Raw genomic sequence first — 26,451 nt, 5'->3', positions numbered from 1 at the left:
TTTATTCAAATAAATGAAAATACAACAAAAATAAATTATATTAATTTGAAATAATAATAATTATTCTGATTTAATAATTCATTTTAATTATTCTGTAAAATGTAAATTTAAATAAATGCAAATTTGTCTAAAAATGAATTATTTCTGTAAAATAAAAATGAAATCACTATTCTGTCTAACGAAAATTCGAGTAAATAATATCTCTCTAAAAATTAAAATTCAATTGAATAAAAAGTCATGGAAATGAAAATTTGTTTAAATAACAATTTTGTAAATATGGAAATTCGGTTAAATGAAATTTTCATTAAATAATAATAATTTGAAAACATACAAAAATTCAGCTTAATGTATAAATTCTAAGTTAGGAAATTTTTTTGAAATGAAAATTCGGAAAAATTAATTTTTCAGCTTATTCATGCGTCTCAAAAATTAATACAAATTATTTTAATTATCATTGCAATTATTTTGTTTTTTATATAATTTAAAAAAAATTTTTTTAATTTATTGGTCAAGCCATTTAATAATAATAATTTAATAATAAAATTAAATAATTAATTTATTATTATTATTGTTATTAATATTATTAATTTCAAATTGATAAAAATTCAAATAAAAAATTGTTCAATTTTTTCCATTTTTGTTAGAGGGCCTACTTTCAAACTCCATTCATCGAATTTTTTTTTTTTTTTTTTTTAAAATTCTAACGGTGTCAGCGAATCCCTCTATAAATTTTCTTTTGCACAATTTTCAATTTTCCATTCGAAACATTAAAATTCGTGGAAATCATTTTTTTAAAATTGTGCGCGATATTATTTGGTAAAAAAATTTTTTTTTTCCAAAAAATATATAACATACCCAGTGGAATATGTGCGAGGTCTGTGTTCCCTGACGTCCATAATCCATCCGACATGATGTTCAACGGGTGGATTATTGCTGTGACGAGTTTTACGTTTTCTTGGTGTTCGTGGATCAAATGAAGGTTCATCTTTGACGACAGCGAAAAATCGAGGAACTGCGCCTCTTCTTCCGCTAACAATACCTCGATCCAATCGTCTTCCGTCCTTTTCTCCTTTACGCTCACGTTTCTCCTGTTCCTCAACAATTGGCGTCTTAATAAAAACAAAAAAAAAAAATTTTCTTCTAATCCAAAAATTCCAAAACAAATTTTATTAAAATATTCAAGTAAAAATGAAAATTTTTTTCAAACTATTTCTATTAACAATTACTTTTTTTTATTTAATATAAAATATTTATTTATTTAAAAAAAAAACAATCAAATTTTCTGTTTATTTCAAAAAATTTAAGAAACTAGTAAAAATTTAACAGAAAAATTAAGTTTTAGATTTTTGAAAAAATCACAATTTTGGAATGAAAAAAAAAATTTTTTTGTAAAAATATTAAAATTATATTTACCGGTGCAAATGTCACTTGTGGCACTTCGACTTCATCGACAGCGGGAGGTGGCGGAGGTACTTCCGGATTTGCTTTACGTGGTGCTTTTGGTGCAATTTTCTCAAAAACTTCCTGACTGATAATATTGACTGTCTTGTAGCTTCCAATCGACGACAACGATCCGTACTATTTTTTTTTTTTTAGAGAAAAAAACAATTTTTTCTTTATTACAAAAAGAAAATTATTATAGAAAATTAATTTTCAATTATTCTTTTTAAATTCAGATTTTTAAAATGACTCATCAATTTTTCTTTTCAGTCGGGAAAAGAAGACAATTTATAAAGAATCATCATTCAGCATTTTGTTTAATTTATTTTATCAAAAAAAAAGAAAAAAAAAATCAAATAAAAAACATTTTAACCATTGTTTCGTAAAAAAAAAAAATTTAGAAATTTTACCAGAGAAAAAAAAGAAATAAAAAAATTTTAACCATTGTTAAATTTCAAAAATTATAATTTTAGTAGCATTTTTAGATATTTTTCCAGTACTTTTCATAAAATTCCCCGATTTCCTTGATCCGTGGCAACCACCCAAATTTTTTATTTTATTATTTGTAAAAATTAAAAATATTAATCCCATAAATTGTAATAATGTATAACTTTCTAAACTAAAAAATAGTTTATCAATTTGTAAATTTATCTTTTTTTATTTTAACAATAAATGCGGGGAATTAAAATAAATATTTTACCCTTGTGCCATCTTCGGTCCACAGGTCCTCTTCGTAATAAAAAAGTCCATCGTCAATTGCCTGCTCAAGTTCCTGACTCATTTTAACTCTTGTTGTCCAATCCCCAGTGCGATCATGACCCTCGTGTTTTGGAATACGCGATGAAATCGCCACTGATGTTTGTGTGACAATCAACAATTTATTAATGTCACCGTCCGAAAGTTCACAATCATCATCGTCCTCTGACCTGAAAAAAAAAATTATCTACATTAAAAAAAAAAATTCTAATTTCGCGCATAAATTATAATTTTTTTTTCCAGTTCTCAGATTGAAAAATTGCTCATCAATAAAAAATTTTCTCTTCTCAGTCGGGAAAAGAAGACAAAAAATAAAGAATCATCATGTTGGAAAAAAAATTAATAATAATAATTATTATTATTAAAATAAATTAAATTATAAATTAAAATAATAATTTCAAAAATAAAATATTTTACCATTCGGAAAATGCGTTGTGACGACCTGTTGGAGGTGGAGTGTTGAGTTCCTCATCAAATTGAAAATCCAATTCTTCTCGTACTTCTTTTTCCTTCTTTTCTTTATCTTCTGATGATTTGTCCTTTGGTGGTTGTTTCACTCTTCTCTTCACCTAATTATTATTAACATTTAATAATTAAAAAAAAAAATTGTAGAAATATTTTTTTAATAAAAATTAATTATTTTTCTCAATTTTTTGAGAGTGTAAATTTTTTTATTCACTTCAACTTTTCATATAAGTTATACAAACAAAAATAGAGCGAGTGTAACTACAATCGATTGTAATAGCAAAAAATAAATATAAATAAAAATGTATTTTGTTTTAATACTTTACAAAATTGTTGTCCTTCATTTTTTCTTTAAAATAAAAAAAAAACGAACGAAATAAAAAAAAATATTTATAAAATAAATATAAAAAAGAAAAAAAATTTACCTCTTTCCAAACTTCATCGGGTCCTTTATTTCCATTAAGTAATGTTTCTCGTTTCTCCTCGCGTTTCTTGTCTTTTGTTTCCTTTTTCTCTGTCTTCATCATTGATTCCTTATCATTACGAGACGTGACACTTGTTTTACTATTATTAGTAGTCACATCAACTCTATCGTGAATTTCTTTATTCATTTCACGTTGTTGTTGTTGTTCTTCTTCTTCTTCGTCAATTTTTGCATGAATAACGGGTACAAATTCGGGTACATCGGGATTTAAACTATCGCCAATTGACGATGAAACACTTTCCGATTCACTGAGACGACCAACAACATCGGTTGGCGCAAAAACTGTATAAATTTTGGGCACTGGTGGCGCGGGTATTGTTGTTAATGGCTGTGCAACTGGACAAAATTCCGATTGCATTGAAGGAAATAACATTTCATTTGTCATTTCATTTTGTGGATGTGACGACGACATTTCCGCGGAATCACCAAAAATTGGATTACCCGCCGAATCTAAAATTGGCCACTTTAGAGGATCAATGTTTGTTCTCACCTGAAACAATTTTTGTTGTTGTTTTTTCTCATATTTGCAATTTTAACATTCAAATCAGGTATCATTTTTATGATTTTATGATTATGATTTTTATGATTAAATTATGATTAAATTATTATTTAAGCAAAAATTTTTTTAATTTACTTCTAATTATTATAATTTTGTAAAAAGGTCTACTTTCAAACTCCATTAATTTGAGCTTTTTTTTTACAAAAAAAAAAAAAAAAACCCTAATGGTGTCAGCGAATCCTTCTTAAATTATTTTTGCACAATAGAAAATTCATCTAAACATTTTCTAGTCGAGATAAAAGAATAATTGTGCATAATTATCGTTAATTTTTTTTTTAAATAGAAATTTGTAAAAAATAATCGCAATTTTTTCGTTTTTGAAAAAATAGACATTTTTTTTCTAGAAAATTTCTCTCAATTCGTACTTTTACTTTAAATGAAGAAAAGAGAAAAATAGATAAAGAAAAAAGTTATTTCTTTTTTTTTTTTAATATAGAAAATTATGAAATTCTTACTTTAAAACCTTCGACCATTTCCAATTTATCAGACTCAGTGATTGATTCAATCACCAAAGCAACGTCTGTTGTCAATGCCTGAACTCTATGGAACGATGCTATCAAAGTGATTGGCAAAAATCCTTGTGCGTCCATTTTTCTTCTCAAGAAGAAATCTCTCATTAGATTCTCTTCACTGAAGTAATATTCTCTGTAATAATTCAAAATTAATTTTAAAAATTGACAAATTTATTTACTCTGCTCACAAAAAATAAAATACGATACCAAACATAAAATGTATTTTTAATTTTTAAATAAATTTCGCAATAATAATAACAATAATAATAATTCGCAACTCTATTGTATAAATTCCGAGAATTTTTAGACAAAAAATATTTTATATATACACGGAGAGAAAAATCTGCCTTTTATAGTATAGAAAGGTTTACATTTAATGCACAGAAATTTTCTATGCTATATAGACATGAAATTTGAGTAATTATAGTACAATCGTATGTCTTTTTAGCATGAAACTTGTCTATGCTAATAAAGTTTGTCATATAGCCTCTTATTACATACTTATTATACTTTTAATCCAACGGCGCCATGCGAAGATCGCACATAACATCATCCTACTATGTTTGCATAAGTTCTATGCTTTTTCGGGGATAGACTCTTGCAACTGGCGATTAGGCCACGCCCACTTGTACTGAATTGGAAGTAACTGTGTGAATACTCACACAAATGCCTAATCGCCAGTTGCAAGAGTCTATCCCCGAAAAAGCATAGAACTTATGCAAACATAGTAGGATGATGTTATGTGCGATCTTCGCATGGCGCCGTTGGATTAAAAGTATAATAAGTATGTAATAAGAGGCTATATGACAAACTTTATTAGCATAGACAAGTTTCATGCTAAAAATTCTCAAATCTTTGCTCTATTAGTATGAAAAGTTTAAAGAAAAATAGCAGCAATCTATTTCATACTATAAAAGGCAGATTTTTCTCTCCGTGTAATAATAAAAATAAATTTTTTGTTTCTTTTTATTTTGTAAAAATAGTATTAATAAGAAAAAAATATTATGTATAGTAAATATTATTTTATAAGAACGCCTGTATTAAATATAGAAAAAAAATTTTTTTTCAAGAATTGTAGAAATAAAAAAAACTTACATTTGTTTTCTAATATATTCCTTCAATGTTATGTTATCCAGATCCAAATAATTGGCATTATTAAAATAAAATGTTCCAATATAAGGCATCATGTAAGGATCCGTTTGACCATATTTCGGTACCTGAAATTCAAAAAAAAAATCTTGATTTAATTTTGAACAATAATTACACATTTTTTTTTTTAATTATATTTTTTTGATAAAATCAGTTCTACTTTCTAAAACCTTCAGCGATCACTCGGGGTTTTATAAAATATTTCATCATGTCGAGTAGAAAAAAAAGAATCAAGTAATTTCCAAATATTTTTTTTATAAACGAAAGTTCATAAGGACCTTGCCCGTATAAATTAATAAATAAATGAATAATTTTATATTTTAATTTTCTAACATTGTTGCAACAAAAATAAATTTTTCAATTTCCCCAGACAATAAAAAGTGTTCCCCTGATAAAGTACTTTTATAAATTAAAATTTAAAAATAAATTATAATTCGGATAATTTGTAACTTAGGAATAAATTAAAATTTGAACAAATTGAAATTAAGATAATTTTGAAACTTAAATTAATTAAAATTTGGATAAACCAATTAATTTTTTTTTTTATAAAATATTCTAAAAAATAAAATAATAATAATAAAGAGCAAAAAAATAAAAATATTAAAAATTTCACTGAAATTTTCTCTCGAGTTTAAATTTTAATTGATAACAAACACTTTAGATATTTGATAAAATTTAAATCTAATTTTTCCCAATTGATGATAAAAATTAATAAATAATAAAATTTATAAAGATTTAAAATAATTATTTAAAAATTAGAAAAATTTCGAAAAAAACGACAATATAATCAAAATTAGAGTAAAATAAATGGAGTTTTAAAAATTTAATTTAATTTCGAACAAATTTGAAAAAAATTTGTCAATATTGTTATAATATGTATTATAATTACTTGCCTGAGAATAATTATTGATGAGGTATTCTGGAAAATCTTGTTCACTTCTGTTTCTATATCCACCACGAGATGATCCACGACCTCTTCCTCGGCCACGATAACTTCGACCTCCTCTCCCTCTGTAATTGTAGTTTGATCTCTCATCTCTGTCCCTCCAGCTTTCTTCTTCTATGAAAGTAAAAAAAAAAAAAGTTATAAATTAATAAATAATTATTTAAATTTATTTAAATTTATTAACTTATATTTTTAAAAATGTATTAACTAATAGGGATTTTTTAAATTTATTTAAATTTATTAACTAAAATTTTTAAAAATTTATTAACCAATAGGGATTTTTTAAATGTATTTAAATTTATTAACAAATATTTTTTAAAGTTTATTAATTAATATTCAATTATAGTTTAAATACAATTAATTATATTATTGCAATCATTTCTACAAAGTAAAAAAAAAGTTTCTAAAAATTTAACAAAAAAAAAAAAAATGAAATAAAATAAATTATTCAAATTAAAAATCGAATAAAAAAAATTATTCAATTTTTTTTTTTTTTTTTGTTAGAGGGCCTACTTTCAAACTCCATTCATCGAACTTTTTTTTAAAAAAAAAAATTCTAACGGTGTCAGCGAATCCCTCTATAAAATTTAATTTTGCACAATTTTCAAATTTCCATCGAAACATTAAAATTCGCAGAAATCTTTTTTTTTTTTTGAAATTGTGCATTTATAAATTATACAAAACAAAAAAAAAATTATAAATTAAAAAAGTAAACAAAGATAAAAAAAATTTACGATAAAAAATTTTTTAATATAACAATAAAAATATGTATTAAAAAAAAATACCTCCTCATTGTAATGAGAGTAAAAGAAAACAGTTTTCCGATTTTAAACATAATTTAAAGGGTATTGTGCCCGTTAATACTTGAATAAATAAATAAATATTTATTTACGGTTTAAATTGCACAATGTTTTAATTTTTTTAAAGAAATATTTCTTTTTTATCGTTGACTAATCTAACAATAATATAAATATATTACTAATTTTGCAATTCATTTTTTGTTTCTCTTATAACATTTATTTCAATAGATTTAATTATATAGACGAATAGATAAAATTTCAGGAAAAAACAAAACAAATTATTTCTATTAACGAAAATAAAAAATTTTCTAAAAAAAAAAATAAACTCACCACTTTTATCTCTTTGGCTGCGAAATTTCGGAGATCGAACTCTCTTGTTTCTATTTTTCGCCAGATCGATTTCCAAAGGAACCCATTTTTGTTTATTAACTGAAATCGCAGAATCATTCAAAATTAATAATTAATAATAATTAATTAATAAATAAATAATTATTAATAATCTATTTATATAAGTAATTATATTAACTTTAATTTTGTCTAAATAAGCGATGCTTTTTCATTATTTTCATTATCGTCTTTATTTTAACTATAATAATAATAATTTTCATTTTTTATATTTTTAATTTTGGCAATTTTTTATAAATTTCTATGTAATTAATAAAAAAATAATTATATAATAATTAATACATTGAAAAAAAATTTTTTGACTTAAATAATCGATTATACTACTATCAAATAAATATTTATTTGTATCAAATAATTATTATTTGAAATGGTATTTGTTTTAAATACAAAAATTATTGATTCAAATACAACTTATTTAATTCAAATAAAAAATTATTCGAATCAAGTAAATATTTATTTGATAAAATAACAGATTATTTGAATCAAATAAATTTTTTTTTTCATTCAATAATTTTGCTCAAAAAATTTTCCAATTAAAAATTTCATAAAATTTACTTATTGAGAAAAAATAGAGAAAAAAGAATTATGTTAACAAAAATAAGAAAAATAAATTGTCGGAGAAAATTTAAAAAAAAAAAGAAAAAAAGGTAAAAAAAATTATATAAACAAAAATAAGAAAAATAAATTAAGAAAATTTGAAGAAAAAAAAAGAACTTTCCTACCTTTTTTCCTCTTATCATTGACGTCAGTGTGTTCATCACTGTCATCCTGGCAATGATTTTGCTCCTTATTTTCCTTGCCTTTGTTATCAGTGGTGGTACTACTTGCATGATTCTCCTTGGAATTATTTTGCTCGATACCATTTTGTTTTGGCGTTGTTGACACAACTGTTTTCTTCTAAACAAAAACAGTCACATTGTCGATCTCCAATTTTTCAAAAACAAGAAAAAAAAATTCATAAAGATTATAATTTACTGAATATTAAATTTAAAACATCTATTATATGAAAAAAAAACAAAAAAATAAAGAAGAAAACAAAAAGTTATAATCTCAATAATGCAGAGCAAAAACTATAGAATATTGAATTCAAGAGATTATTTTAAAAATTTTTAATTTACACTAGAAATTTTTGTTAAGTAAAATTTTGGCTAATTAAATTTTTTCCTTTTTTTAAATACTCGGTTAAATAAAAATTATATTAAATAAAAATCAAGTTTCATTGGAATTTTGCTAAATAAAAATTAAATAATAAAAACATAGTAATAATAATAATTATTATTATTATTATTATTTAAAGTAATTAAAAATTTCTTTAATTAAAAATTCAATAAAGTAAAAGAAAATTTATAACAATGAAAATGTCAAATTTGTTTAGAAATTCTATTTTATAGAAAATTTGGCTAAATAGAAATTGAAAATTAGAAATTTCCAAAACGTACTTATTAATAATATTTGGTTGAAAATTCTGCTTTAATTTTACAGTTGCAAATAAAATTGTGTAGAAACGCCTCCAAGCATTAGAAAACAAAATAAATAAAATTTGTTTCTCTTGTGATCAAAGCGTTTCTTTTTGGTTTTGATTTAGCAAAAATTCTACACCCTCAGAATTAGGAAATTAATTATTCAGCGGGCTCTAGTTTTTGCACAAGAAAAATAAAACGAAAATAACATTCAAAACAAGCATCACAAAAAATAAATTAAAAAAAAAAAAAAAAATTTGTTAATTAACTTACTTCCCCTTGGGCTCCCAATGAAGGCCAGTCACAAATATCAGAGAAGTCACTCGCCTATTAAATGACAAAAAGTAAAATATCAATTAAAACGATTAATTAAATACATGTAATAATTAATAATTAATAATAATAATTTAATAAATAAAAATAAATTTAAATTCGTTTGTCAAAAGTAAAATTTTTATTTCACGCAAATAAAATTTTTATTTGAACCAACTAAAATTTTTATATTATGCAAAAAAAATAAATTTTTTTAACTGACAAACAAATAATTTTTATTTTTGCCAAATAAATTATTTTCTTATATATACAAAAAAAAATAATTATTTTGCTTTCAATTTTTATTGAATTCCAAAATAAAATTATATTTAGTTCGATAAAAAAAAAATTCTCTAACTGAAATTTTTATATCTGCCAAAAAAAATAATTTTCATTTATTCCAAATAAATTATTTTCTTTAATATATAAAAAAAAACGAATAATATTGATTGGTTTTGTAATGGAACGCCTCGGTTTTGAACTATTTTCCGGTGTCTTATTTCTAAAGTAGCCGTTATCTTCAAGTGGAGGGTGACAATAAATGGTACCTTCTGATTTATTTTTCTCCTGTCCTTCGGTGCTCTGACAATTGTCGGTTGAACCACTGGAGCGACGCCATTTTCTGCAAAAAGAAAAAAAAACAAAAATTTTTAAAATTATATTTATATTATAACTTTGAAAATTAAATTTTTTAATTATAATTAAATTCAATAATATTAAACTTTACGAATTAGATACTTAAAATTATTTATTAAGAAATAAATTTATTATTTTCTATTTATTAATTAGAAAAAAAGAAAAATATTATTATTATACTTAGTAATCAATTAAAACAGTTGAATCATTTAATTAGTAATTAATTAAATTTTTCTGTTATTATAAATTTGTATAAATTTTAAAATTGTTAAATTTAATATAAAATTGAATATAAAATGTACCATTAGTTCAATAATTGATTTTACAAAATGTATTTTTAATAGAATCGAGAGCAATTATGTTCCTCAAATAAATTCAATCATTAAAATAAGAATAAACTGAGTAAGAAAAAAAATTATTTTATTATTGAAATGATTTTTAAAATACAAATAATAATAATAATAATTATTATTATTATTATTACAATTTAATATAAAAAGAATAATAATAATATTAATAAAATTAGTGAATTATTATAATTTGATATACTATATTAAATTCGACAAAACGAAAATATAGGTGAATGTTGTTTTTTAGAAAGACCATCTCGCGTTTCAATCAAGGGGAATCCCTCGACGGGATCATTGGCACGTAGCAACACACTTTGATTATATAATCGATTGAAATTACAAAGTGTGTTATCAAACCCCCTTTTTTAAGAACAACAACAACAACAAAAATAAATCTCCAATGTTTCATTCAAATTAATATATTTTTTTTCTTTTACATAAAAACCATTCCATAAAAGCGATTTTACTTTTTCTTGCGTTTCATATGAAAAAAAAAAATAATTTTCCATATAAAATAAATTCCAATTTTTCATATTTCACTGAAATTTTCGTAACAAATTTATTTTTACTAATATTTTCTTATTTTTCAATTCTCATCAAAATAATATACAATACAAAAAATTTTGGAAAAAATTTACATATTAAATGTGAAATTAATGTTTTTTCTTTAAAAATATTTAAAAAAAAAAAAAATAAAAACACACTTCAATGTGTACCTAATTTTTTTAAGATTAGATAACAAACATAAATTTATTTAACTTTCCGCGTGTTTCCTTTTTTCTCTTTAAAAAAATTTAACAACTATATTTACCTTAAATTTATCATTACAATTAAATAAAAAAAAAAATCAATATCAATTTTTGTGTCTAAAAATAATTTTTTTTTTTACATTTAATAAAAACAAAAATAATTTTTCATTAAAAAAAAATTAATTTTTAATTTCGTTTATTTTCTAATTAAAAAAAAATTTTTAAGTTAACAAATTTAGTCGAAACTTCCGACACTAGAATTAACAATTAACAAGTGGTGATTTTCGCAAATTTAGTTAATAACAAAATAAAATTTTGGGCCCAATTACTGGGATAAGGCCCAATAATAAAACAATATAAATTGGGAAAATTAACTTCGAAATCGTAGTCTGCGATCTATAAACCCCCATTCAAGTAATGATTTTTGCGAATTTACTTAATTGCAACAAAAGAATTTGGGCCCAATTCCTGGGTTAAGGCCCAATAATTTGATAATATGTATCACATTTATGAACGTAGAATTTTAGCGGAATTACAAATTTGATATTGAAAATTAGTAGACACATTTTAAAAATTTTTTTTTTCTATTTTGGACCTTATAATGGGCACCAGGCCCAATTTCAAAAATTGATTTCGAAATCGTATAGTCTGATGTCCAAAGTTCCTCAAGTAGTGATTTTCGCGAATTTAATTAATTGTAGAAAAAGTTTGGGCCCAATATCTGGGATAAGGCCCAATATTTTAGTCAAGTTTATCACATGTTTAAACGCAAAATTTTAACGGGATTACTAATTTGATACTGAAAATTAGTAGTCACATTTTTAAAAAATTCCAGTTTTTTAAAAATTTTAGGCCTTAAATTGGGCCCTAGGCCCAATTTGAAAATTGACTTCGTAATCGTAATCTGCGACCTACAAACCCCCCTTCAAGTAGTAATTTTCGCGAATTGACTTAATTGTAAAAAATTGTTTGGGCCTAATATCTGTGATAAGGCCCAAAAATATTTGTCAACTTTATCACATGTTTGAATGCAGAATTTTAACGCGATTTCGAATTTGATACTGAAAATTAGTAGTCTCATTTAAAAAAATTCCAGTTTTTTTCAAATCTTGGGCCTTAAATTCGGCCCCAGGCCTAATTTGAAAATTGACTTCGTAATCATAATCAGTGATCTATAAACTCTCTTCTCCTCCAAAAGTAGCGATTTTCGCAAATTTACTTAATTGTAAAAAAAGTTTGGGCCCAATTTATAAGGCCCAATAAGGGGTCATCCATAAAGCATGTGATACATTTTTTCAGAATTTTAACACCCCCCCCCCCCCTCCCCCTTGTGATGCTTTTTCCAATACCGATTAATATGGAGTGTGATATTTTGCAGGCGCAAAATAAAATCCCCCCCCTACACCCTAAAGTATCACATGCTTTATGGATGACCCCTAAGGCGCTCTCACACCTTTTTGGCTGCCTGCAGGTTACCATGGCAACGCATGAGAATGAGTGCGACAGAAAATTTAAAAATTTGAATATTCAAATTTTCTGTCTCACTCACACTCGTGCGTTGTCATGGTAACCTGTAGGCAGGCAGGCAGCCAAAAAAGGTGTGAGTGCGCCATAATTTGTTCATTTTCATCAAACGTTTGAGTGCAAAATTTTAGCGGAATTACGAATTTGATACGAAGATTTACTAGTCTCATTTAAATAAAAAGTAAATTAATTAAATTAAATTGTATAAAAAAAATTAATGAAATTAATTGCTTTAATAATAATTTATAATTAATATATTTTTATTAAATTAAATGCTAGATCCAAATTGTTATATATTATGTTTATATTTTGTCGTCACAGATAAGCCTAGTCATGGAATATTTTAAGTCATGTTGTTTGGTCGATTTTATTTGTTCCAACACACCAATAAGAATTATGTGAGTTTATAATATGCATAAAATGTGCCAAGAACCCTGACGAAATCATTAAACATCGCCTGTTCAAACTACGATTATTGACTTGTGTGAAAAAAATAACATAGTTGAAAAAATTAATTTTTAAATATTTCCTTCTTTTTTTACGCTTTAATTTAATAAATATATAACAAATTTTAATTAAAAACAAATTTTTATTCATCAAAAACTTTGTAGTGAAAATCAAAATAATTTAAAAGTAATCAATTAGAGGCAAATTTTTTAACGAGGATAATAAAAATTAGAAAAAATTTAAATTTCGCGCGCAAATTTCTACATTACCATCTGTATATAGATTGGAAACTCAGTAGAAAAAAAATGTTAATGTCTAAAAAAAAAATTCTCAGTCGAATAAAAATGAGAATTTAAATCAATAAAAATCAAAATAAATAAAAATTCAGTAAAATTTTAATTATTTGTGGGAAAATTTGATTAAATAAAAATTCTATTAAATGGAAACCAAATTTTAAATTAAAATATAGAAAACAAATTAAAATTAAATTAAAATTTCAAACTAAATAGAAATTATCTAAATATTTGAAAATTCCATTAAATAAAATTTAAAATTTTTATTAAAATTAACAATAAAAAAAAATTAGTAAAAATTTTTTTTTTGAAATAAAAAAAACTTACGTTTCTCTACACTACGACGGAGTCCATGAACTTTCATGTTTACTGCTATATCCAATTGTTATTAGAATTTTTTCATAACTTTTGATAACCACAGAAACGAGTTTTTCTATATATAAAAAAAGAACTGTTTTTCTTTTTTTCAAATATTTTTTTTTTAATTTTCACAACTAATAAACATATGGTAAAAAATCAATGTTCCTAAATTTTTAATAATATCTAATTAAATAATTTTCTTCTACTAAATAAATTAATAATAATAATAATAATAAATAATTGTTATGGAATAAATTATAGTTAAAGAATTAGAAAAATTTAACCAAATTATATAATATTCATTATTCGCGATTCTTTAATTTATATTTTGCTTTGATTTTTTTTTTAACGAAATTAATTTGGTGCGAGTTTATTAACAATATGGTAGGAAAAAGTGAAATAGGCGACACGAGGTTTTGCGTCGAACTAAGACGCCTGTTGAAAAAAGCATGCCAACGAGGCGATGGAAACAACTGGCAGCTGTTTCTTGGCGCCTTTGACGACCTCGAATATCGTAAAATGCAACTGGTTAAACTGTAATCTACCTATCAATAAGATTCTCTTTCTCTTTCTTTCTTTTTCTCTCCCTTTAGAAAAAAGGGGGATTTTTTTTTAACTCTTTATCATGTTTCACTATTATAAAGGGTGGAAATTTTTTTACTTTTTCTAACAGCATTCTAAAAATCATTAGTTAGAATTTTCATTTTATGGAATTTCATTTATTGGCATAATTATTTTTGAGCCGAATTTTTATTTGTTCGAATTAATATTTTGCAGAATTTTCATAAAATCGATTTTCTATATTACCGAATTTTTATATAACCAAAAATTCACTTCACAGAATTTTTATTTGTCATAATTTTTATTTGCTCGAATTTTCATTTAACATATTAGGCATTTTAAAGAATTTTTATTGGGTAGAATTTCATTGCATAGAATTTTCATTTTATTCTTTCAGATGAATTTTACATTTGTTCGAATTTATTATTTGATTGAATTTCCATAAAACCGATTTTTCTGCAGAATTTTTAATTAACTGAAAAATCAGTTAACAGAATTTCTAATTGATAGAATTTTCATTTGTCCGAAATTGCAAATGACCGAAACAACAATCGATTTTGGCGCGATTTTTAAAATCAACCAATCAAAAATTATCCATAAAATTGTGATTGGTTGATTTTAAAAATCGCGCCAAAATCGATTGTTGCTTCGGCTATTTGCAATTTCGGACAAATGAAAATTCCATCAATTTGAAATTCTGTTAAATGATTTTTCGGTTAAGTAAAAATTATGTTGTATGAAAAATCGGTTATATGGAAATTATATCAAATAATAATTCGAACAAATAAAAATTGAGCTCAAAAATAATTATGACAAATAAAAATTCCAGAAAATAAATCTGATGTTATTTCTTCAAAATTCAAAATTTTGAGTATAATTTTTTTTAAACTAAGTTAAAATAAGTATAATTTTCATTTTTTTCATTATGGAACTCGATGACAAAAGTAAGATAAGCAATTTAATTATATTTTTATGTTCAATAATTGAGATAATTATTCTATTCTGTTTTTTCAAGGAAGGAAGCAGTAAAATTATGACAAACAATGCATATTCCTACAAATTTTGCTATGCATCAATAATATAATTCTAAAACAAAATAAAATTTGATTAATAATAATTTTATAATTTTCGAAAAATAAAAGGCTAATTTAATGTAAAATAATTATAAATATTTAAACAGGTAAATGATTTTTTAAAAAATAAAACTGTTTAAAATATGACTATTCTTCTTTTCTAATTTGAAAAATGGGTTATGTCTCTTTTTATTAGCAGTCATAAAAAAATAGTGTAAAAACTTTTATCAAAATTTTTAACCTATAAATCTTTTATAAAGAAAGCGAACAAAAAATCAAAATATTATTTAATTACAAAAAAATGTAAAAAAAATACTATATAGATAAATAAAAAATTATTTTAAACAAAAAATTATTTTAAAAAATAGTCTCAAACTTTAATAACTGTTTTTTTTTAAATTCCAAATAAATAGACAACGAAAATAAAAATACAAAAAGATAAAGACAAATGTAAAGAAGTTGATAAATTTGTAAAAAAAAGTTTATACAATTTTATTGCAATAAAGAAAAGGAAAAAAGAACGCAGTCTTGGCATTTTGATAAACGACCTTCCTTTAAAGCATTTTAAAACTCTTTACATCATTTTTCTGAGATAAGGCTCATTTTTCTTTTTTTTCGTTTTGCATATATTTTCACAAGTGCACATTCTTTATCAGTTATTATGGTAGGAATACGATATTTCTCCATATTTTTTTTGCCCACTATAACAAAAATTTACATTAATATAGTCCAAAAATATCATGTAAATAAAAAGCAAAATTAAAATTAAAAAATTGTTAAAATTACATTTACAGAAAATTAAACCTAAAAGCCGAAATAAATAAAAATATTGCAACATAACCTAAAAATAATGTCTCCACTTCAAAATTCTAAATGGTTATAAAATTTTTCAGAATCATTTATTTGAAAAATTCAAGACGGTGTGAATTCTACAGTATGGCACAAATCGAAATACCATGGTAACAGCAATAATATACATAACCTAAAAAAAATTCCCCACCTCAAAATTTTAAATAGCTATAGAATTGTTCGGAATCATTTATTTGAAAAAATTCAAGCTGGTGTAAATTCTACATTATGGCACAAATCGAAATACCATGGTAACAGCAATAATATACATAACCTAAAAAAAATTCCCCACCTCAAAATTTTAAATAGCTATAGAATTGTTCGGAATCATTTATTTGAAAAAATTCAAGCTGGTGTAAATTCTAAATTATGGCACAAATCGAAATACCATAGTAACAAATATTTTCTACATAACCTACAAAAAATTTCCCACCTCAAATTTTTAAATCGCTATAAAATTTATCAAAATCATTTATTTTCAAAAATTCAAACCAGTGTACATTCTACAGTATGGCACAAATCGAAATACAATGATAACAACAATAATATACAAAACCTAAAAAAATGGCTCCACCTCAAATTTTAAATGGCTATAAAATTGTTCAGAATCATTTATTTGAAAAAATGCAAGCCCCTGTAAATTCTACAGTATAGCACAAATCGAAATACCATAGTAACAACAATAATATACATAACCTAGAAAAAATTTCCCACCTCAAAATTTTAAATCGCTATAAAAATGTTCAATATCATTTATTACAAAAATTTCAAGCCGGCATACATTCTACAGTTTGGCACAAATCGAAATACCAAGATAACAAAAATATTCTGCCTAACCTAAAAAAAAAATTCCCCACCTCAAAATTTTAAATCGCTATAAAATTTTTCAGAATCATTTATTTAAAAAATTTTAAGCTTCTGTAAATTCTACAGTTTGAAATAAATTTAAATTCATCAAAAGAAGGAAAATATAATGTCATTGAAAAGTATTATTATAAAATTGCTTACAAATTTCAACAGAATATGACACAAATTTCAACGTAAGGAAACATAAAATATTTCCTCCTCGATTTCGAAGTTTTATTTAAGAAACTGTATCTTGAAAACGTTGATTTTCAGGTCAACGGCATTGACACTCGTTTTAGATAGCTGGTAGGTCGAGAACGCAGTCGATATTACGTATTTGAATCGACGTAACAGCATTATTATCTGACACGGTAATATTCATATATATATACACAGACACATCAAAACACTCTCATTTGGAAAACCTCTTGCGTTGATATAGAGAAAGGAAATATATTCAAACGATTCAAATCATTAATTATTGATTTAAAAAAAAAAAAAAAAAAAATGATGAAGAATTATTTCCACACCTTCTACATAAATATTTACAATCTTAATTATCAATCATATATTTATTCCCGATTCCATTTTTTTTACACTTGCTCCTTCAACTTCAAATATAAAACTTCTGTTCTATTTTTAAGCTTTCCCTGCTCCTACCAACATTCTTTCATAAAAGTTAAAATATCTATATGTATATTCATTTGAAAATAACTCTTTGCTATTTTCAAAAGAAACTTATCTACCCCCACCACAATATTCCGCGATTCTAAATAAAACAATATTATTTATAATATTATAATATTTATGTAAAATCATTTATAACTTACTCAATCGACATTCGATCTAAATTATAAAAGAGAATTTACAGAGAGTGAGAGTCTCGGGAGAGAAAACCTGTTTTTCGAATGGCAAATCAAGTCAGGATTGGATTTTAAAGGCCAACGAATTGAATGTTCCAATTACTTATATTTCCAATAGAGACACACATATATCCAGTTTTGCATATATGTATATTCTTTTAATACATATATTATATTAATATTTATAAATTATTTCTTTACATTAATTTCACAAATTCTTCCATAGTGACAAAATTGAAATCAAATTTCACAACGATTTTGTTACTATATTATTAATAGTAATAAAAGTTTTTAGTAACTTTTTTTTAGGTTAAATCTGCAACTTTTTTTTTAATACCTCGAATTTTGAATTTTTTAAAACTAATCAACATCTCCTCAAATTACTAAAGTTTAAAAGAATTTGATGATTTCAGAAGGTATTTAAAATAATTTACCAAAATTTTATACACAATTTTTTCATCTGATATCGCATAATGTAGGGAATTATTTAAGAAAAATGGATAAAAAACTCAATGAACTTTTCGCGAAAAAAAATTTTATATTTACTTAATGGATATATTTAATTTATATATATATATATATCCATTAGCATCGAAGCCACCTGCAAATCTCTAATCTCAATTAAACTAATCATTCTTGAGACCTTAGTTTATTCAACCACGATAACTTCTTGCGTCATAAGTGCAAAGTGCACTCCTATCACTTCTATATACCTACTTCTTATAACATTACATTTTGAAAAAAAAAATAATTTCCAACAGCAGGATATTTAAAAAAAGCAAACAATTTTGAACAAATAGTTAAAATAATAAAATTTTTTTACTCCTTTTAAAAATCTCCATTGAACTAAATATTAATTCATATCTCATGTAGTTTTTAAAGCTACCATATGTAAACTTTTTTTCAGTTCTTTTGTGATACTTTTAAATACTAAATTATACTATTTATTTACTCTCCCTGCATACAGTAGGGTTCGGGGATCCGAAAACAATTTTTACAATCTTTTTCTTTTACAGAAAACCTTAATCTGAACGCAGTACTTAACCTAACCTATATCTACTTAACTGATGCCAATGCCTGGGCTTCCCCCTATTAGAAATTTCGAAGTGTATTATTTTTCCCCAAATTCTAAAAAGTTGACACTCAAAATGATCGAAATTCAGCAAGTCGATATATACTAATTGATCGACATTTAAAATGCTCGAAACTGCAGATGTTCGTTACTCTAAATGTTCGAAATTTTAACCGGTAGAAATTCCAAATGGTCGATATTTTATTTTAACGACTCTCCAAAAAGTTGACATTTTAAATGATCGAAAATTCAAATAGTAGAAACTTCAACTGGTAGAAATTTTCTAATGGTTGAAATTCTAAATAGTTGACATTTTAAATAATCGACATTCGATAAGGTAGAAACTTCAAGTGATGGAAATTCCAAATAGTCGACACGCCAAAAGGTCGAAATTCTAAATGGTTGAACTTTTATTTGATCGAAACTTCAAATAGTCGACATTTTAAATGGTAGACACTTTTTTAGTGTAGGAATTTTTTTTCTTTCTATTGAAACAACACGGAGAGAAATTTCTAGGAATATTTACCGTGTTGCCACCTGTAAGTGACTGCAAAGTACATTCTGGCAGTTTTGACTGTGCTGCCCCTACAATTTTGCATTACAGATTGTAAAGGCAGAACAGTAAAAACTGCCAGAATGTACTTTGCACTCACTTTCAGGTGTCAGCAAGATAAATATTCCTAGAAATTTCTCTCCGTGAACAGGGAAAGAAAACTCTTACACCAAAAAAGTATCTACTATTTGAAGTTTCGATCAAATAAAACTTTGACCATTTGGAATTTCCATCACTTGGAGTTTTTACCTTATCGAATGTCGATTATTTAAAATATCGTTTATTAAAAATGCCGAATATTTAGAATTTCGACCAAATAAAATTTCTACCATAGTTGAAGTTTCTATCATTTAAAATGTTGACTTTTTGGAGTGTCGTTCAAATAAAATGTCGACCATTTGGAATTTTTACCGGTTAAAATTTCGAACATTTGGTGTATCATTTTATTTATTACCATCAGGTCAATACAAAAAAATACATTTATTGTCCAACTATTGATATTCCCCAATATTTTTGTCCGACAATTATATTTTTTATCAGGGAAATATGATAACTTCTATGTTCCTTCTTTGTCGGCGGAAAGATGATAATGAATCAAATAGTTACATGAAACCGATGACTTTAGAGTGTTCAACAATAAATATGTCCCACCAAAATTGTCCAAGGTTACCACTTTATTATAAATAATTTTATTGAACGACAAAAAAAATTGTTAAAATGGGATTGATATTAAAACTATTGAGATTGTTCTGTGAACAAACAGAACTGTTTGATGAACAAAGAAAATTGTTATGGAACCGTTAAAATAACAAAACTAAATTATTAAATCGGCAATACAATTTGTTGCTTTAACAAAGCTTTGATCCGTCTAATACAATTTGTTCAATTTCTTCGTCTTTTAAAATAATCGATACGAAGTTGAAGTACGCAACGTTTATGATTAACGATTTTTAAAGAAATAATTTTTTAAAATTAAAAATTTTTAAACTTTTTGCCTAAAAAATATTTTTTTATAATTTGTTGATTAATGAAAACTACAAGAAATATTTTTTAGGCGAAAAATTATAGAATTTTTTATTTTAAAAAATTATTTCTTTAAAAATCGTTTATCATAAACATTGCGTACATCAGCTTCGTATAATCGATAGCAGATTTCCGTATCACCAGTTTCATTTGCATTAAAATCTGTGGAACATGCAGCTTCTGAATCAAATTCTCTTCAATAGATTTCTCACTTTAACCAGATTCATTATTTAATAGCACTCTGTCATTTTTCAAAAAAAAAAAAAAAAACTAATAATAAAAGCAACAGTGGCACGTGTTGCAGAAGTAAACGACGAGACGATCTACATGCCAGTTTGTGAAAATTCGAGATTACCACGTGACATGGAACAATAAACCTGTCAGCTGAACAAATCCGGATTGTTCCATCAACAATCGACAACAAAAAATTTGTATTGTTGTTAAAACATTAGTAGAAAACTACTAATTCAGATTTAGAGAGTATGACAACGAAAAAAGTTTCTTGTGATAATATTAGTCAAAAATATTTAAATTAACACTCACAGCAAACTTTTTTGATTCCACTCTGGTTCGCTGTAAGTTAATTTTTAAAAATTTTAACTGATATAATATTTATCACAGCAAACTTTTTTGTTTTTAACCCTAAAACTGGTATAAGAGACGACTTGTGAAACAGAAAGTGGTCAGACATTATTTTTATTGCTTATAAATTGTGGTTTGTTTTACACCCATCTTAGCCATGCAGTCATCTGGATGTGGTAAAATTTTTAATGTATTATTTAAAAATATATTTTTTAATTTAAAAAAATAATACACCTTTCTTAAATATAAAACTAATAATAAAAAATTTTTAAATTATACTAAAATAAATAAAAATAAATTTTCTTAACGAAAATGAAGTACGCAACGTTTATAATAAACAATTTTTAAATTAATAATTTTTTAAAATAAAAAAATTCTATAATTTTTCGCCTAAAAAATATTTCTTATAGTTTTCATTAATCAACAAATTATAAAAAATATTTTTTAGGCAAAAAATTAGAGATTTTTTCATTTTTAAATATTATTATTATAATATAAATATAATATTATAAATAATATTATTATATTATTTCTTTATGTTCTAAAAATAATTAGCTAGAATTTTCATTTTATTCTTTCAGATGAATTTTCATTTGTTCGAATTATTATTTGATAGAATTTCCATATAACCGATATATTTCATACTACAAAATTTTTTACATAACCGAAAAATCATTTAACAGAATTTGTAATTGATAGAATTTTCATTTGTTCGAAATTGCAAATGGCCGAAAAAACAATCGATTTTGGCGCAATTTTTAAAATCAACCAATCAAAAATTATCCATAAAATTGTGATTGGTTGATTTTAAAAATCGCGCCGAAATTTTTCTGTCGATTATTTGTTCGGCCATTTGCAAAAATAAACACTTATTTTTCATTTTTAATTCCTTTTTTGCGCCTTTAAATATATATATATATTTTTTTTTGTTATTTTCATTGAGTAGTTAATTTTTTTTTCTCAATAAAATATGTAAATATAAAAATGGGACAACAATGAATTTATGAAATAATTTTTAAAAAAAATAACCAATTTTTTTTGCCCTTTTTTTCATATTTTCTTGCAAACCCAATGTTGTCCCATGTTTATAGTTACATAATTTATTGGAAAAAAATTAACTTTCGAATGAAAATAACAACAACAACAAATATTTTAAGGGGCAAAAATGGGTTAAATATAAAATTTTGGAAAAAATTTTGAAAAGAAAAATAAATGAAAAATTATCTAAATAACAATTTGATTAAATAAAAATTGTGCTAATTAAAAAATATCTTAAATAGCAATTATTATGTTAATATTAAATAGTAATTTTTGTATAAATCGAAATAATCTGCTAAATATTATGTAAATTTATTAAAATCACTTGATATTTAAAATTAAATAGAAATTTTGCAGAAATGAAAATTTAATTAAACAAAAAATGCTTTTTAAATCGTAATTTTGTTTCAAAAAAAATAAAAAATCAGTAAAGTGAAATTTTTAATTAAAACAATTTGATTAAATTAACATTGTGCTAATTAAAAATTTTCATAAATAAAAATTACGTTAATATTAAAAATAAATTTTTTTTAAAAAAATTTTTTATAATTTCTTTTTAAATCGCAATTTTGTTAAATAAAATTAAATACTGCATAAAAAGTAAATATTTTGCTAAATTAAAATTCTCAATAATCATAAATTTTCAATTAATTATTCATTTAAATAAAAATTCTTTTTTGCAAAAATTTATTTAAATAAAAATTTATTTAAAATTTATTTGAATCAAAATTAGTTTAAATAAAAATTCCATGTGGCAAAATTTCATTTAAAACGAAATTTTACTCTAATTAGAAATCCCACGTGGTGAGAGAATTTCTTTAAATCAAAATTATACTTTAAAAAAAAATTCCACGAAACAAAAATTTCCCAACAATTTCTATAATAAAAAATTTTTTAGAAAGAAATAATTTTTTTTTACTTACCAATTTGTTTAGTTTGTTGTTGCTGTGGTTGTAAAACTCTTTTCTCTCTCTCGGCGGCTCTTTGCTCGTTAACGACAACAGGAACCGGAATTGGAACAACAGAATTTGAAACAGTGGAATTTTTATTACATTTAATCCATGGATTAATCGCTGGCAATGGTGCTTCAACATATTTCACCGGTTGTTGTTGTTGTTGCTGCTGTTGTTGTTCCTCATCATCATCATCATGATTATTATCCTTTTCTTTATTATTCTCCTGCGTTATTCTCTCTTTAAATCTATCTTTACTCCCACCACTGTGACCTCTTGATTGTTGTTGCTGCTGCTGCTGTTGCTGCTGCTGATGATGTCTGTCGCGATTTCTATGTCTCTCTCTAATATGTTGATCTCTAATGTGTTCTCGTAATTTCTCCTTTCTTCGCGCACTCTTTGGTGCAACTGTTTGAAATTCACCATCACTACCCATTTCGCCATTAATAATTATTTCTTTTTTCATTTTATCACCAGAATTTCGTTGTTTTGTTGTTATTAATTCCAAATTTTCATTATTACCGGTAACATTATTTTTTTCCACCTCGTGGAGATTTGTCGTCTCTCTATTCAGGGGCGTAGTATTTTTTTTTGTTTTTTGATATTTTCCCTGTTCTTTTTTTTCATTGATTCCAATTGTCGTGGTGGTTTCAAGATTTTCTTTAACATGAGTTGTTGACGATGATGAAGAAATATTTTCTTTATTTGCACTTGTCCTTTGTAAATTATTGAGAACACTCGCATATGAAACACCAGGCCCGGGGAGATCCGTCGACTCGTTACTGCTCTGGCCGCTCACCCTCGCCGCCATCTTGGCACCCGAGGACAGAAAAACACGAGGTCCAGAGAAAAGCCAAGTCAGCTCCCCCGCACACCCACGAGCATTAAAATGTTCACAATTTTTATTACTCTCCCTCACTAAGGGGGGGTGGGGGTTTAATTTTTTTTCCCTTCAACACTTCATAATAACGAAAAAAAAACGCGATCAATTATTCGCGATTTACGAACTTTTTTCCCCACTCTCTCTCTCTCTCTCTCTTTTGAGGTTATGTTCACCAACAATTAAACCACCGGTTAACAGGTTCTTAACTCTTTTTTTTATTTTCTTTAAAATCACGAAATTAAAAAGAAAAAAAATTCCTCAATTTCTTTTGTCGCTTTAGTTTAAAAAAAAAATCGCAAACACTGGATTTTTTTAGTTTTTTTTTTATTCGAAACAAACACGAGGCGATGGAAGGACGAGACGCGAGTTACGATGTGAACTAGCAGACGGCGGAAAAAATTCCGAGTTTCCGAGACTCGTGTTTGCACGTTTTTTTTTATTTGTTAAAATAACTTGTAATATTTAATAAGCAAGTGGGGATCAAAAAAAAAAAAATTGAAACACTTGCAGCTAAGAAATTTTATGTATATATGTATATATATGGGTAATTATTAGAGTTCGGTTGGCGGAACGTGGCACAAACTAGATAATTTCACGATTACGTAAACACACTCGGCGTTTTCGGACTTTTTTTCTCAATGGACAAGCGGCTCGGAGAGACATGTGGCCAACGATGCCTCTCACACTTGGCCTGGTGCCTTGTGCTCACAAATGCAAAAGTCTCTTGTCTCTCGCTCTCAGGTCAACCGCAATAACGCGAGCCGCCACTCTTCCGGTTTTTACGATGTGCGAGAGCTTTCTGTATATATAATAAATTCTCTTTCGCCACTTCCGCTAAAGTGAGAGGGCGCTGTTTATTGTACCGCGAATTTTCAAATTTTTAATTCTTTTTTCAAATTAAACATATTATATAGTTCTTTATGATTATTAAAAAGGATTTCAAAATTAACATAACCTCAAATTAAAAAATTATTTATTACCAAATAGAATTATTATTAAAATTATCCTATTTTAATTTGTTCAAAATGGCTGCAGCACTAAACAGAAAGATTCCGGCGCAAAATTTAAAATTGACCAATCAAAATAATTGGCAAAAAAAAATTGTGATTGGTCAATTTTAAAATTCGCGCCGAAATCTTTCTGTTCGGCCATTTGTAATTTTAGGCAAATTAAAATTTGCTCAAGAATTCTCTATTTATTCTGTGCAAAATAATCGGACAAATGAAGATTCGAGTGAATTGACATTTATTTTTGTTTCTTTTATTCTATGGTATTTAAAAAATTCGAATCACTTGAAAATTCTGTTGAATAAGAATTCTGCTAATTCGAAAAATGAAAATTCGTCTAAAAGAAAATTCTATCTAATAAAATTCTTTTAAGTAAAAAAAAAAAATTTTAATTGTACTGATGAGTTTTAGAAAATTATGTGGCCCTTTTAACATGACCTTAAAATTTCTAGCTTTCCAGTTCCCTAATTATGTGCTAATTATTCTGATTTCACGTGTTTTTTTGAATAGTAATCTTATGACGTGTCAAATTTTGACAATTCTTTTTCTCATTTTTGCCAAAGTTGTATAATTGTGTTTCCAAATTTCGGAATAAGTTTCTTTAAAATACCAAATTCGAAAATTCAATTCATGAAGCTGAAAAAGTCGTTTTAGTCGATTTATATTCCAAAAAACAGTGGATTTGTTTTTTATTTTAACAAAAATATTTTACAGATTTTTAAATAAAAAATTTTTTTTTAATAATAATTCTTTTCGAAGGGTTAAAAGTTAAGTTGAAATTTTTAGAAATAATTAAATTTCAAAAGATATTGTTAATTTATCAAACAATTTTTGGAAAACATTTTTTAAATTTAATTGAATTTTCAAAGATTTAAAATTGAGATTTTTGAAATTAATTAAAACTTTAAGTGTTTTGTATTTAAAATTTTAGATGATTTCACTAAAAATTTATTAGAAAATGCGGACAAAATACAATAATTTGAAAATTATTTTTAATTAAAAAATGGTTTCAGATAGTTGAATTTTCAAACAATATTATCAAAATAGTTAAAAATAATTCAATTTCCTTAAAGTTATAATTGAAATTATCAAATTTCAAAAAAAAATGTTCGATGGAAATTTTTAGAAATAATTAAATTTTAGATGCTTTTAAATTCAAATTATTGAAAATTCAATTAATTTTAAATTCAAATTTTTGAGAATAATAAAATTTTATTTGATTTTAAATTTGGAAAATAATTGAATTTCAGTTCATTTGGAATTGAAAATTTTTAGAAATAATTGAATTTTAATTAAAATTTTGGATAATAATTTAATTAAAGTTCATTTTTGATTGAAAATTTGGATAATTAATTTTGAATAGAAATTTTAGAAAATAATTGAATTTTATTTCATTTTAAATAGAAAACTTGGTAAATAATTAAATTTTAAATTGAAAATTTTTGATAATTATTGGATTTTTAATTGATTTTGAATTAAAATTTCGGGTAATAATTGAATT

General features: G+C 24.5%; 1 protein-coding gene across 3 annotated transcripts in view; it reads right to left on the bottom strand.

The window, feature by feature from the left end:
• Positions 1–24,731, bottom strand: part of LOC127288871 (la-related protein 1) — a 34,377-nt gene extending 9,646 nt beyond the window's left edge. The window contains exons 1-13 of one of the 3 annotated variants that reach the window (XM_051316572.1): positions 23,031–24,731; positions 9,837–9,910; positions 9,250–9,303; positions 8,239–8,413; positions 7,442–7,540; positions 6,259–6,425; positions 5,312–5,433; positions 4,160–4,349; positions 3,087–3,635; positions 2,614–2,765; positions 2,141–2,366; positions 1,414–1,578; positions 856–1,088 (exon numbers count right to left, since the gene is read on the bottom strand). In XM_051316572.1, the coding sequence (XP_051172529.1) occupies positions 856–1,088; positions 1,414–1,578; positions 2,141–2,366; positions 2,614–2,765; positions 3,087–3,635; positions 4,160–4,349; positions 5,312–5,433; positions 6,259–6,425; positions 7,442–7,540; positions 8,239–8,413; positions 9,250–9,303; positions 9,837–9,910; positions 23,031–23,871 (3,047 nt within the window). In that variant the 5' untranslated portion in view covers positions 23,872–24,731. Of the gene's footprint in view, positions 1–855; positions 1,110–1,413; positions 1,579–2,140; positions 2,367–2,613; positions 2,766–3,086; positions 3,636–4,159; positions 4,350–5,311; positions 5,434–6,258; positions 6,426–7,441; positions 7,541–8,238; positions 8,414–9,249; positions 9,304–9,836; positions 9,911–23,030 lie in introns of all 3 variants that reach the window. The other 2 variants (XM_051316570.1, XM_051316571.1) reach the window with 2 other exon arrangements.
• Positions 24,732–26,451: the final 1,720 nt, after the last annotated feature.

Source organism: Leptopilina boulardi, unplaced genomic scaffold (assembly GCF_019393585.1).
Source record: "Leptopilina boulardi isolate dan_hultmark-lab unplaced genomic scaffold, ZJU_Lbou_2.1 LbouV2_396, whole genome shotgun sequence".
Lineage (NCBI taxonomy): Eukaryota > Metazoa > Arthropoda > Insecta > Hymenoptera > Figitidae > Leptopilina > Leptopilina boulardi.
Note: the sequence above shows the minus strand (reverse complement) of the source record. Positions and strands in the feature narration are given on the sequence as shown.